General features: G+C 39.2%; 1 protein-coding gene across 1 annotated transcript; it reads left to right on the top strand.

Annotated features, from left to right (window-relative positions):
- The first annotated feature begins 1604 nt into the window (after window positions 1-1604).
- On the top strand, window positions 1605-14511 carry SLC13A2 (solute carrier family 13 member 2). The gene is made up of 12 exons (XM_075168707.1): window positions 1605-1706; window positions 4895-5023; window positions 5364-5500; window positions 6594-6818; window positions 7720-7908; window positions 8128-8250; window positions 9177-9398; window positions 9501-9598; window positions 10179-10300; window positions 12355-12516; window positions 13483-13620; window positions 14380-14511. Exons 1-12 carry the CDS (start codon window positions 1605-1607, stop codon window positions 14509-14511), a joined length of 1779 nt encoding a protein of 592 aa, XP_075024808.1.
- The last annotated feature ends 203 nt before the right edge of the window (window positions 14512-14714 follow it).

The raw sequence follows: 14714 nt of genomic DNA, 5'->3' as shown, positions 1-14714 counted from the left end.
AGAGGTTTACTTTTAGATTTGGATTGCAACCTTAGGACATAAGAGTAGAAACGAGAAAAATTACTTTGTCATTGCCTGATTTTGTCACTGCACCTTTTCAGACACTAATTCAACATTAAGTGGATGCAAAATTGGGGGGGAATATAATTAATTTGAAAGCTCTTTCTCACTCTTTTTGTACCAAGGGTGAAATGCTAAAGCTCAGGATTGGCAGTTATTTAACATTAAGCTGTTTCTTGTGAGCCATATGCCTAAGTCAGGCTTGCAAGAGAGCTGTGAGTTTGCAGCTCTGACACTGAAACCCCACTAATTTTCAATCATAAGCACGTTATTGAAAGAAAAAAAGCCTCAGCAGAAAAGGGATGAGAGAGAGAAACAGCAGAAGCTCTTTGTGGAGCTGACATCAGATGATGTAATGTCTGTGCTGCTCTCTCTCTCTCTGCTTGAGTAAACTATAAACAGACCTGTGACAATTTACACCAATAAAATGGAAAAGTTATCATCATTATCTGAAGTATGCGCTTGTATGATCTACCAAATAAAGATATCAAAGTCACATTAACAAGACACTCCCTTTGGAATTAAAAACTTGAATTATGTTCCGGTGTATTTACAGAACCAAGTAATTCACTGCTTGCACTTTGGAAGTTTCTTGCAACTGGAACGACAATTGCTGGTAATTTCCCAGTAGCACTTTTTTTTTTCCCCCAATACACCCTGCAAGCTACTAAAGCTGTGCTTATAAACCTGTAAGACCAGAAAGGTGAAAAAAAATAGCCCAATGTCTGCAAAGTGATGCACTGAGCGATAACAGGCTATGTCAGAAAGAGTTACTAGGTTCTCTCTTGGGCCCTAAGCCTTTCTTATAACATATTGGGCTGCCATGTGGGAGTAACTGAGTTCTGACCAGACCTTAACATTTCCCCTATTGCTCTTTGAGTAGAAGAAAACGGAATTGTCATGAGCGTCATCCTTGGACTGCATATAGATGTCCCTGCTCTCAGGTGGTAAGGATTGTAAGTCCCTTCCTGCATGGGGGCTTGATGTGGCACCCGGTGACAGAAGCTCTGCTCTAGCAGGTTTTGCCACCCAAAGAATTTCTCAGCGGATACAATGATGTTTATATAATGTTTTGTGCAGATGTTTCTAATCTCTGTATTTGAGTATTACGGATGCAGATGTGTTTTTCAGTACTCTACATATTTTTAAAACAATTTTCAACCTATTATGGAGGGAGTCGTTTTCTCTTTTTTATGGGAGGAATACCAGTACCTATTCAAAGAAGGCATTATTAAAGACCAAAACATTAATATTCTTTAAACAAAGCATAGGTCATTTCAGTATGCTCTTAATAAACCTACTTGGTCCACAAGGAGTTAATTCTCTCCTGGATTTACCAGTTATCAGGAAGATCATCTTAAGAAAGTTCCTGGTCTGACACTTTTTACTGTCCCCTCCCTTCTTTGTTCTCTTCCTTCTTTCTCCGATTACAGTTCCAAAAACAACACTCAGCCTCTTGAGGTCAATGGTTAATATTCCCAAGTGTTTATATAGTCTCCAGCAGCAGAGCTGAGGCCTTTCAGCACTGGGCTAGCTCCAGCACCATGGCTGGGTTCCTGCAGATGACCCTAGCCTTCAGGAAATACCTGATCATAGTGTTTGTACCCCTTTTGTTTCTTCCTCTGCCTCTGGCTGTTCCTACCAAGGTAAGAACTTTTTAAACTGAATTTGAGAGCCAAATCTCCAAATCTTTCCTTAGAGTTGTTCCTTTTAAGTGACAGAGCTGAAGAGAACATACAGATTCTTTCTCAGAGGCACTTCCTTCATTTATTGCTTGAAGATCTTTTTTTTCTGAGCAGACCCCTTTGACTACTGATAGTGGGGGAATATAAAAGCAATAGGACATAGATGGATAAACAGATATATCTGTGATTGCATATTCTAGAAGAATGCTCAGTGACATGCAATTTTGTAACTTTTGCTCTGCATCTAACTGATTTAGCAAAGGACTTTCTATGCTGAACCTTACACATGTGAACCTAAGTTACAATCTAAAGCTCAATTTTAATCCCCCTTCTGATTTTCTAAAAGTATCCAGTCCACATCCCCTTTTAATTTTTTCCTTGTTGTCGTTGCCAATAGAAGAAGCATTTTTCTTGGTCAGATGGACAAGGAATTCTGATACATACGGACAAAATACTATGTATTTCACTCTTTTTTTTTAGCATATGTCTGTGAGAATCTTTCCAAACAATGATTTAAAATTTAAAATGTCAAGTTTTGGAAGACACCTTGCTTAGGATTCCTTCAGAAATAGTTAACTACAAAAAACTGTAGTAGTGGGACAGGTATTTCTGAGACATCGATCATTTAAATAGAGAACTGTGAGCAGGCAGACTGCCAGTGTTCTGCTGCTTCTACACTCAGGCTTATTCCTGCCACTCCCAATCTCTTCATGCAGACAGATCTAATCTCTGGTCTTCAGGTCTCTTACTACAGTCCCAGTATCATTAAATAGCTAGTCCCAATCTACCTCTCCTGTCACTGCTCTTTGGATGTCAAGTCCTAGCTCTTTCCTCTGGTCTCTACCTGCCTGCCTGTCTCCCAATCCCTGCTGACTCCCAGTTTCCAGTCTCCTTCGCCAAGCTTCCCTCTTCACTCCACTAGCTCTTCCCTGTCTTTTTGCGCAGCCTGTCCCAAAGCTCCTTCTTCCTCACAGCTCTTTTTCTGAGTGTTATCAGGGACTTTGGAGCTATGACCAGAGGATTGCAAGCAAGAATGATAGAGTGGCATTGGCTTGAGGTGAAATGTGGTAACTGATCAGGCGTGTCTCCTATTCCCTTGCTATGCAAATAAAATAGCTTAAACTATCACTTAAAAGCTTACTAAGAAGAAAAACAGAAAAAGCACTTTTTTGCTAGTTAACTTTCCATAGGCGAAAGAGTTACTGAAGTTAAGAGAGACCTGGATCAGAAAAGTTCTAAGTAGCCAGAGATATTTTTTTTTTTTTGTCCTGAGGCCACGAGTTCAAACTTAGTTGCTAGAGTGATTGTTACCATACAATAACTCCCTGGTATTGCCTATGGAATGATTTGTCAGTCTTGGTTCAGTTCCTCTTGGAAAATGACTCTCTCTGGTTTCTATGTAGTCAGCTACAACACAAAAATTTAAAAGGTCCTGGACTTTTCCCTTTGCAATCTGTAAGACGATTTCTTGTGTTAGAATTGTGCATCGTGGTACTGCTAAGCAGGAAAAACTGGTACCTCAGCTGCAGAGTTGTAAGCAGACAATTTACAGGATGGAATTTCACATTTTTCTATTCTGTTGAGCTATTAATGACATAGCACTGGTCACTAAACTATTACAAATGAGAGCAGATGACGCTAAAGATTTTGTCTAAAGACAGAGGAATGTCCTTACAGGACAACTGACTTCGTGAAAAGCCTTATTCCAGCTTTTACTGTGAGCCTGTTCACAGCAGGCTGGAAGAGAATAGCACCGTGCCTATGATACACATTCCAAAATCCTGCTAGGGTCTCTCCAAAGGCACCCACTGGCATCTCTTAATAACAAAAATGAGGAAAAAAGGATCATCAAAATGGAAAAGTGCTTTCAGTGCTTGATGGGATGTATAATTAAGGTTCTTACTGCTCTCATTCAAAAATAAGGCTCAAAAAGGCATCTTTTCATCTCTTCATGAATCTTTTTTCAGCTTTACTTCTGCAACCCTGCTGCTTTGCTAATTTACCACCTAAATTGCTATTGTCTTTTCTCCAGACTATTCAGCTCCCCTGTTCATCCTTTCCCTTCACCAGCTCTGTAACTTCCATGCCATGTTCAGAAGTCCTGAGCATGTTCTAAAGCATCACAAGTTTGATCCTGCCAGCCACTATTCCAGCTCCTTGGTTTACTTCTCTGTAATCCAGCCATTACAATTTCCATCTCTTCATTGTTTTCTCAATAAGCATCACTACATTTTCATTCATACTGTCCGGTATATTTTAGTGGACATCCTTGATCCAAGACCACACAACCACTTTTTTCTTCCTTTGGATTTGCTGGCACCCATTATTGCGCTAGTTCCAAAATGAGGAAGACACTAATATGCAATGTTACTTTTCCTTGCTTTCTTCATCAGCCCAGCCATATGAAAATTTGTTGTGACATGTTATTTTGAATCTTTTTAGTGTATGGGACTGAGTTAAATATTTTTACATAAAATTTGGAGTGGTTGTCCAAAGCAGAACTAAATCAATGTTTTCTCAGAAAAAGAGTAACATGAAATAGGGGATCATACTCAAAGAAACAAGTCAAAGCCAGTGGAAGCTGAAACTGATCTGTGACCAGTTTGTCAGTGAGCCTTTCAAAGTCTGTACTAAGCTAAAAATCCAATGAAAAAATAGATAAAAGTATTTACAGTACAAGGAATCCAGGCTGTTGAAATTAGTTGGGGTTCATCTGGGCCATGTCCTGAAACATGTGGAGAAAAAGGTGGAGAAACCTTGACTGGATCAGTAACTATTTCTGCAACTCAAAGACAGAAATATATAAAAAGAAAATACCACCATCAGCAAAATCAAGAAGTCTGTGCAGGGACTGCCAATTCCTTATGATGAAGGGTTCAAAGTCATCAATTTGTTTCTTTTCCTAAGTTTCTTGTTTTTCCCCATTGGAGGCCCCAATCTTTTCCTCACAGTTCTTACAAGGTTGTTGAATAGTTTGTCATTTGATTAGGATCTGCATAGGTAGGAGGATAGACGGGAGAGAAAGATAAAAAATAACCTTTCCCCAAATCCCTTTATCAGGCAATGAATATAATTATGGGCTGTTGCCTTCTCAAAGCCTAAGTGATATGTACAGTCTGTTCTGATTACATGTACTCTTCTTCTGTCAGGAGGCCCAATGTGGTTATGTTATCATAGTGATGGCACTGTTTTGGTGCACAGAAGCCGTGCCGTTGGCTGTCACAGCTCTCTTTCCTGTCCTGCTGTTCCCACTAATGAATATCATGGATTCAACAACAGTAAGAGATCTTACTCTATACATGTTTGCCTATGTATTTATTGGTCAGCTTCTCTTACTCTGGGATTATTTCCAGGGTGATTTCCAGAGTGTGGTGCAAAGAAGAGAAAATTGCACTATTGTTACACAGGGAATTGTCTGTCCTCTCCAGGGAACAGAACTTGCATGAGCCTAGAGTGAACTCTGGGTGGAGCTCCTAATCTGAAATCAAATTCACTGTTTAGATGCAATACATAGTTACTGTGTCCTTGTCTTTGGGACAAGAACCTCCCTGAGAAAGTGCCTTCCCTCTAAACATTGGCTTCTTGTCACTATTTTCTCTCCCTTGTTCCATGTTACAGGTCTGCAGGGAGTATTTGAAGGACAGCAATATGCTTTTTATTGGGGGACTGCTAATGGCCATTGCTATTGAGAATTGGCACCTACACAAGCGCGTTGCTCTGCGGGTCTTGCTTATCACTGGTGTCAGACCAGCCCTGTGAGTAACAGTCGTGAAAACTTTGTGGGATAAAGCACTTTATGGTGTTAGTTCCTATCTCAGAGTTGCTTGTAGTCTCCTATGTGAACCTGCAAATCATATCTTACAAATGCTTTTCTACAGTCCAAGTGAGTTAGTGCCTGAGCAAACCTTGCAAATGGGGATCCTTTGATGTGTTACAGACCTGGTGCCTCTTTTTTGAATTCCAAATGGCTTTAGGTGGAGAAATAGCAACAAGAGAGTCAATTCTGAAAAGATAAGGCTGCTGCTAGGCTTGGCCAGAAGCACAGCTTTAGACAAGCAGGAGAGACTACAGCTAAAACATAGAAAACATATACTCCCTAACTGTTATACTGATTGCAAAGAGAAGAGAAAATATGGGGATGCTTGTTTTGAAAACAATAAATGTTTACCAGACTAGAACTTTAAGCTATGCAGAGGCTACATGGCCCTATTTAATTTGTCTCAGATCATAAGAAGATGGAATATTGAAGGAAATTACAAAGCAATAGAATAAAAATGCATACAAGATAAAGCCCTTTTCATCTAATATAATCTACATCTCATCTAAAGAATAATTTTGAGACAAATAACATAGTAATACTAAAACAAGGATTAGAGTTCCAGATGAGTAAGAAGAGAATCTTAAATGACAGAAGTGGGATAAAATTACAAAAACAGAGATCATCTTCCTTACGGCTTAAACTGATTGCCATTTGGGATCAAATTCAGTTTGCAATTCCTCTTCAAAATATATTATAATACATTAATATGTATTATTGAGATGATATGTCTTCCTCTGAAGCATGCAGAATAAGCAGGATACCAACTAGTTAAACTGTTTGCTCCAAGATACCAGCTCCCACTTTCCTAGCCATAAGAATGTAAAAGCACAATTGGCTGAAATTGCAAAAAGAAAAATTTATGTTAAATCTTACTGTATCATTCACAAAGCGGACTAGGGTAAGAGGAAGTGCTAGGTGTGAATTGCTAAGCATTTTCCAAACCCGGCATTTGTAACCAAGGCTTTGTAAGATAAAGGGCATTGCTGCGCTGAGTTTTAAACTGGCTTTTTAAAACCTTTTCATTTCAGACTTCTCATGGGTTTCATGATTGTGACCGCCTTCCTGTCAATGTGGATCAGCAACACTGCCACCACTGCCATGATGGTCCCAATAGCACAAGCAGTGTTGGAACAGTTGCACAAGTCTGAAATGGAGTCTAGCACAGTTGGCCAAGCATCTGAAAACATCAATAAAGCCTTCGAACTGCAGGAAGAGTCAACTACACCAGACAGCTCCAAAGAAACAGAGGAAAAAGGTGAGTGGGTTATGGGTGCTTTTCTCTTCAGGAAAATGGAGGATGACCTGATGCCTTCTTCACTGTCATTACAGTTGCTAGTAAATTCTAAAAGAAGAATGTACCTAAAGCATCCTGACTGTATTAGACAGCATTTATGAGGCTTTTCCATGAACCAGACAAAAGCACAGTAAGATCTACTGACTGGCTGAAGTTAAAAATAGATTGAAAATATGAAGCGATGTTAACTAATCAATAAAACAACAGAATGTATAAATTCTCCATTAGCTGAAGCCTTTACATTAGGCTTGATATTTCCCTATATATTTACGTTAGTTCAATTATTATCTACTGTGCAATTTATCAGATAATAAGGAATTTCCAAGGGAAAATTTCTGGCCTATTTCAAGCCAGAAGGTTAGGGATTAAAATCATCTTTCTAATCCAAAGATATACAATCATGTAACAATATCTCTTTACCAGCTGTCTTGCCCTCTTCCCATCTTTGAGAAACTCAAGTGTTTCTGAATATAAATCCCAGTGCCAGTAGTCGGGTGCTGATACAGAACCAATTCCCTTCAGTCCAACTCCTCTGGCGCTGTTGTACCTGCCTGAATTCTTGCCTCTCTCGCCACCGTGTGCAGTTCAGACATTGCCCTAGTTCACCGAGAAGTGTCAGCAGTATGTTCGGACTTTATCACACATTTCAATTCTATTCCTCTGAAAAACTCCTCTGTATCAAGACAACCAGTGAAAATGGACAGAAGATCAAAGAATCAACATTGCCAGCCTTAAAATGAGGAAATTTGGCTCCTTCAGCTTTGAGTCCATTGTGTCCTAGCCTTGAAATACAGAATTACACAGGCACAAGATCTTGTCCTATCCAATCTAGCTTCTGTAACTCTTTTGTTCCTGTCTTGGGATCTAGGTAATAGTCATGTCCTGACAGTCGAGGAAGACAGAAAGAAAAATGAAAATCTGCTAGAGGAGAAACACAAGAAATTCTGCAAGGGAATGTCTCTCTGTATTTGTTACTCAGCCAGTATTGGAGGGATTGCAACGCTGACTGGGACAACACCAAATCTGGTACTGCAAGGACAAGTTGATGAGTAAGTCTGGTTGAATTTGGGATTACATACCCACTAAACTGCATCACTTTGCTACAGCTGACTTCCAGCCAACACAGAGAAGGAAAATACCGATTTGGTAACTTTGTCGGGAAATCAGCTTCTCTTCCTTAGTGGGCCTCACAGTACCTTCCGAATCAGTAATGAAATACAGAAGAGAGTGCAGAATTTTGGGCGCTAACAGCCATCTACATTTTACAGGCTCTTTCCTGACAATGGCCATATCATCAACTTTGCCTCTTGGTTCTCCTTTGCCTTCCCCACCATGATCGTGTTACTGGTTTTGACATGGATTTGGCTGCAGATACTGTACTTGGGCTTTAAGTAAGTACCCTTTACACACTGTAATACAGCTGACAGGCCTGTTAGCAAGTACTCACTACATGTTGTAACACAAGTGATACTTTTATTGATGAGCCTATGCTTGAAAGTCAGACAGCAAGTGGCAAAGTCCTCACATACAACAAAGACTAGCAGAATAGCATACTAAGTATCTGTTAAAATACTGCAGCTTTTTCTCCGAGGAACCTGATCAAATCCCAGCTAAATATACTCTGTAGATGAAAATAGGAAGTTATAGCTGCATATAACCTGTTCTGCAGCATTGCTTTCATGTCCTGAAAGATTGTTGTGCTTCAAATCAGGAAACTGATTTCTACATATAGCTGGTAAATACCTTTGTGACGAGAGTTGTTACAGAGGATTAGTATTGTGCCAGTTCCCAGTGTTAATCACCCCATACAACCGGCTTGCGTTACCTACCTGTTTAATACTTAGCCTATCACTTTTGTATTATCTCCAACCTCCTTTCTTTTAAAGAAGGAAAGAGCTCTGTAATACCTACAATGGTACTTTCGTCTTCAAATTCCTCTTTTAAAATTCTCCTTTTCTGTAATTTTAAAAAACTTGACAACTGTTTACTTCCTGATGATCATATAGCCTTGTCAATCACACTAACATTGACATTATTTCCCCATGTGTCCAGATAGCATGCCTGTTTGTATTTATATCACAAGCTTTTAGTGGTAGGAAGCTTCTTTCTGATCATCTTGGCAGTACACAGTACAATGCAGTTACTATCCAACACCTATGGCTGCTGATGCTATGATAATAATATATATATATAATTTCTATATGCATATATAAATGCATATATCTAAAAGATAATATAACTGAGTGTAAAATTTGGATTCTTAACTTTGAGGATATCTGGCAAATTTCTCTGATATTTCTTGTCCATTTTTTTCTAGTTTTCAGAAGAATTTTGGTTGTGCTGCAAATGCCTCTGCAAAGGCTAAGGAGCAACAGGCCTATGACATTATCAAGGAAGAGAGCAAGAAATTGGGCTCAATGAAATTTGCAGAAATCGCAGTTTTGATCCTCTTCGTACTACTGGTACTGCTCTGGTTTACAAGAGACCCTGGTTTCATACCAGGTTGGGCAACAGTTCTTTTCAACAAAAATGATACAAGGTATCACCACTTTTCCTCCTCACTTTGAATAAAAATGAAGTAAGCTAGATTTCATAAACATGAAAACACAGCTAGACTAAATTTCTGACTGATCTATTGCAGCTATGTCACTGATGCCACAGTTGCCATCTTCATTTCAGTTTTGTTGTTCATCATCCCTTCTGACATTTCTAGCAACAACAGAGACAAACAACAAACAGGTAAGTTTACTGAAGGCATCAAAAATCAACTGTCAGAATAGGTACATGGCAAGTTTTACATTTTAGATTTACAAAGGAAATTTCAAACATTAAACAAGATTTCAAACTGCTCTTCCTGCATAGCTACAGCTGTATGCTTTAGGCTAGGCAAGGCATATATCCCATAAGAGTTCTCTGTTTCTTGTAATTTAACTAAGTAGGAAACTCTTATCCCAGCGGTGTCCCAGACACTAGTGTACGTAAAAGCTTCTGAAGCTGGAGTCTTCAGGAGACAATACATGACTTAACAGAAATACATACAGTTCTGCAGATATGTTGCCATGCTTTTAACTCACTCTTACCTTTATTCTACCATGCCTCTTGGAGCAGCTACAGACCATTCATTGGTACTTTTGCAAGTCAAGTTTTAAAATCTTTGTTGATGAGGCTCCCATCATTTGCTTTAGGAGATAATTCCACAGTCTACTTGATTTGGTGACAGAAGTGTTTCCTGATGTTCAGACTAAACTCACCTTCTACCAAGAAGTCCTCCTTTCTTTGGAGAATGTAACATGGCTTACAAAATCTTTTTGGATTTTAGGCAGCAAGGCAAAGATCCAAGCACCCCCAGCTCTCTTGGACTGGAAGGTAGTTCACCAGAAAATGCCATGGAACATTGTGTTGCTGCTGGGAGGTGGCTTTGCCTTAGCCAAAGGCAGTGAGGTAACATTCCTCTGCTTACCTGGTATTTGTGTCTTCCTGGGTGTTTTCCATCTTGCTTTTCATGCGTGCTCTCCCAGAACGCAAGAGGGCATGCTGGTAGCACCAAACGCACATTTCCTCAGCGAGTGGCGGTAGGACAGACTTCACCATCCTTAGGAGGAATCCTGTGATTAGAACAAATCTTTATTGTTGCCTGTGCAACTGGGATGGTACTACCCATCCATGCAGCATGATTAACTGTGTTTCTAGAAAATTAGACGATTAAGAAACTACCCCAATACATTAAAGGTTCTATTAAATAAAATTTAATTGATGTGGCAAGCATGAGGAGATAATGTGCCCAGGATGGGGCTCCAAACTATTTCAAACAAACTACTAATGGAAATACGATTTAAATTAAACTACTAGAAGACAAATGTAGAGCTATCTAGAGAACCTTCAGGAGCAGATAAAAACGTCTGGCTGTCAAACTGAAGGATGTACTGATATACTTCTGCAAGCATCTGCCATGAGTCCAGTGCTACAAATTATTTTTCAGTAATGACTTTGATGATGGACAGACAATATATTTATTAAATCTATAGACAATAAACAAACTGGAAAAGGCTTCAAGTGCCTGGAAATACTAGTTTAGAATTCAAAGATCACAACGACCTGTAAAAGTGTTTCTAGAAAACAAGGATGCAACTCAATATGGGAAATAGGAAGAAATAACCAAGTATGACAAATGCAAGATGTGGAAATTACTTGTTAAGTTTTACAGCTGCTCATACACCTTATTCTAGTCAATATTTTTATATTGCTACTGAGAAAAAACCAAACAACTGGAAACTATAGGTAGGACCATCATACATAAGACATGTAAAATACAATCCTTCTACTCAGGACTGGTAAGTCCTCGGATACAGTAATATATTCAGTTTTGGATATCAGTCTTTAACAACATGTGGGCTATATGAAGAAAGTTTAGAGGAAGGTAGTAAGAATGATCGGATCTCTGGGAAACTTGTTTGGAAAAGGAAAGATTCAAGAAATTACATTAATTTGTTCTAGAATAAGTCATCAAATACATAAAAGCTGCTGCAGAAAGGAAGATAGTATACTTTTTTATATTCTGATGGTGCTAAAGGGCTTAAATTGCAGCAAGGGAGATTTAGGTTAAGCAGTAGGAAAATGTTCCAACTGTAAAGATAGTTAAGCACTTGAAAAAATTATGTGGGGAGATTCTGGAAACTTCATTGCTAGGAATTTTTAACAACAAGTTTGAAAAACATCTATCAGTAACAATTTAGGTAGAGCCGATCCTGCCCTAGGACAGGGAATTAGACTAGTCCTTTTAAGATAGATTCCAACCCTCCTGTGAGATAGCACTTTTCAATGTCAGAAGAGACAGGTTGAAGTAGCAAAGATATGAAATAGGGAGGATATGAAGAAGAATGGTGGTTGCAAAACCAGCAAGAAATCTAGGCCATAATGCAGGAGGAGCAAGACAGGCACAGTTAGGATATGTTCTCTTGAGAAGAACAGCTGAATAATAATGATGCCCAAACTACAGCCCAGAATGATAGGGAAGATGTTGGTATTTTTCAGTGACTGAGAAGGATGAAAGGTATGAAAAGCTTCAGATAGTTGATCAAGATCTCAGACAGTGATGAAATTACATTAAATTGTTAGAATATCTGCTAAGAGATATGAAAGTATTTTAGAAAGTGAGTTCAAAGATCTTTGTTTAGATTAAAAAAAAGCCCCGAATATTGATCATGTACAACTGATGGCCTGAACAGAGAAATAATTATTTGCTATCAATAACGTACTGTAAATGTAGTGTCGTCTTCTTTCAAATTCTTTGGAAAAGAAAGCACATTGTTTTTATTTAACCTACGGAATTATCATGTCTATGAGCATTGCCTCTTACATGTTTTTCTACAGAAAGTTTGTATGAGATCTCCTATAAGAAGGGAAGGTAGAATTGGTATGAGAAATATAATTGGACTGTGATGTGGCTATTTCTCCTCCAGCCTACTATCTTGACAGACCTATTTCCTCTGTTACAGGAATCTGGTCTGTCTTCATGGTTAGGTACCAAACTGACTCCTCTGCAGCAAATCCCTCATCCAGCTATTGCTTTCCTGTTGTGTCTCCTTATTGCCACTTTCACCGAGTGCACCAGCAATGTGGCCACCACTACCCTCTTTCTCCCTATTCTGGCTTCAATGGTAAGTTCCAGCGTTTCAAAATACTCTTATAAGAACAGCTTTCAACTCTTCTCCAAGCATACATCTGCATAATTATAAAAACTGACTGGCTGACATAGCCAAGCACTGGTTCGTGTATCCAATCAGGAATACAAGACTTAAAATATACATATATGTATGTGCATGCATATATATGCACACACACTGTGCTTAATTCAACCTCTCTAAAATCATTGCTGGTGAACAGTAAAGGGATTAAATTCATTGGCATATTAGACTTTGCCTTCTGGCCTAAACAACCTCATGAGGTCACTGCCAGCTGTACTTGTTTTTTCCTATTTGTTCTGCATAGAGACAGCAACAGCAGCAGCATTTGCTTCCCTGCAACATTCCATTTCTGTATTTCACTCCGACCACTAGCCTTCCAGAAGTCTCTGAAGGTGATAGCATTAGTCAAGCGCTATGACCTAATTCAGACTTTTGCATTTCCACAGGAGATTCCTGTTGCTGGGGTAGACATAGTTCTGCAGTGTGAAAAGCTGGTTCCAGATAGAAAGTGGAATACGCTCCATCAAAATCTTTTTGCACAGACTTCAGCTAACCCCTAAACTGATCCACTCACCTTCAGAGTTTGGGCTACCCTGTTTCCCCTGACAATTTAATTTTGTTCTTAACCAGTTAGAAGCCACTCTACATTTTTTCCTGGTTTTAGAGTTGAATACAACCATTATTATTAATTTATACTGCAGCAGTGATTGGTTTCCACAATCGGGAACACAAAGCACTGACCACAAAATCAATTCTTGCATTTGCTGCATAAAGACAATGGCTACAAGTTTCTAAAGCAGAACCAAAACATGGGTGGCCGCAGTGTTTGTGAAAGAACGAGGTTTCTGACATGGACAAATACAATTAGTCTCCTGCCAAAAGATTTCTATGCTTTTTTGTATATCGAAACCATCATCTTTGCTCTCCTTTCCTGCACAGGCTGAAGCGATCTGCCTTAATCCACTCTATGTCATGCTGCCCTGTACACTTTCTGCGTCGTTGGCATTCATGCTCCCAGTAGCGACTCCTCCTAACGCCATTGTCTTCTCATATGGACAACTCAAGGTTATAGATATGGTGAGCAAAAGCACATTCTTTTCAGAATTTTCATCACTAGTTTTGATCTTTCCTTTTTTTAATATTGGTTCTTCTTGAAAGAGTGTTAGAAAACCACTGTACTCAGCTAAAGTCAAATGGAAAGAAGAACATACATGTGTGAATTAATAAAGGGTCACGCTGACTCTAATATATACACAGAGCCTTACAAAGATGCTATTGAGCTTTCGAAAAACACCCAAGGTCTCTTGAAGATGTTCCAACAAGAGCTTGCTGTCAATGAGAAATGGCAATGTCTAGCTGTTCCAAAAGCCCATAGGGATGTCAAAGAGTCCTATCATCTGGACAGTCCTTCTGCAAGGACTAGGGGAAAGCCTAGCAGATCTCACTAGGCTGCCCTGATGCCCCTTCTCAACATGTTAAGGAAAGACGGACAAGGATGCAATGTCTCTTGATAACTTTTCTAATTTATAATTGAGCCAGGAAGAAATCCAAAGTAACGTTAGAGACAGATGCCAGGTCAGAAGAGAAAGTCCTACATAAGTGGATTAAAAGGATTTCAGGACTTCTAGTTTAAGAGTTTTATGCAATGGAAACTCATTTTACCCTCATACAAATTATATTTGTGAAGAAAACCAGCTTAAATATAATTTGATGGAGTTCTGATGGAGTTGTGAAAAAAGGCCAAAGAGAAAATCTAACCATACAAACAATCCTAATCAGCAGGGAAGGAAAAAAGTCCTCGGTTCAACTAATAACCTTTCTCTTTTATAATTCTAGGCCAAAGCTGGGTTTGTACTCAACATTCTAGGAGTTCTGACGATAACGCTAGCCATCAACACCTGGGCTTCATCTTTGTTCCAACTGCAAACTTTCCCATCTTGGGCAAATAGGACAGGTACCTGCCCGTAATATGGATACGCAAGGGAACCAACAACTGTTTCTGTTAGAACTGCAATGAGAGCAAGACTATCATCTACACAAGTTGATGAGTTGACTGCTGAGGCAGTGGTTAAGAGACAGACCTGTTCTGTGGAAAAGGACAAGCCACCTACAAGCAAAATCATTCAGTTGATAACAGCAATAAAATTGCCTAACAGGGCTCTTTAGCAGGC

Source organism: Calonectris borealis, chromosome 19 (assembly GCF_964195595.1).
Source record: "Calonectris borealis chromosome 19, bCalBor7.hap1.2, whole genome shotgun sequence".
Taxonomy (NCBI): Eukaryota; Metazoa; Chordata; class Aves; order Procellariiformes; family Procellariidae; genus Calonectris; species Calonectris borealis.
Note: the sequence above shows the minus strand (reverse complement) of the source record. Positions and strands in the feature narration are given on the sequence as shown.

Excerpts from the sequence above, each read along its gene's own strand:
- SLC13A2 (XM_075168707.1), top strand. The coding sequence starts at position 1,605 with ATGGCTGGGTTCCTGCAGATGACCCTAGCCTTCAGGAAATACCTGATC. Across the intron at positions 9,399-9,500 it reads TTCAACAAAAATGATACAAG|CTATGTCACTGATGCCACAG; the intron begins GTATCACCACTT and ends GATCTATTGCAG. Across the intron at positions 12,517-13,482 it reads TCCCTATTCTGGCTTCAATG|GCTGAAGCGATCTGCCTTAA; the intron begins GTAAGTTCCAGC and ends TTTCCTGCACAG.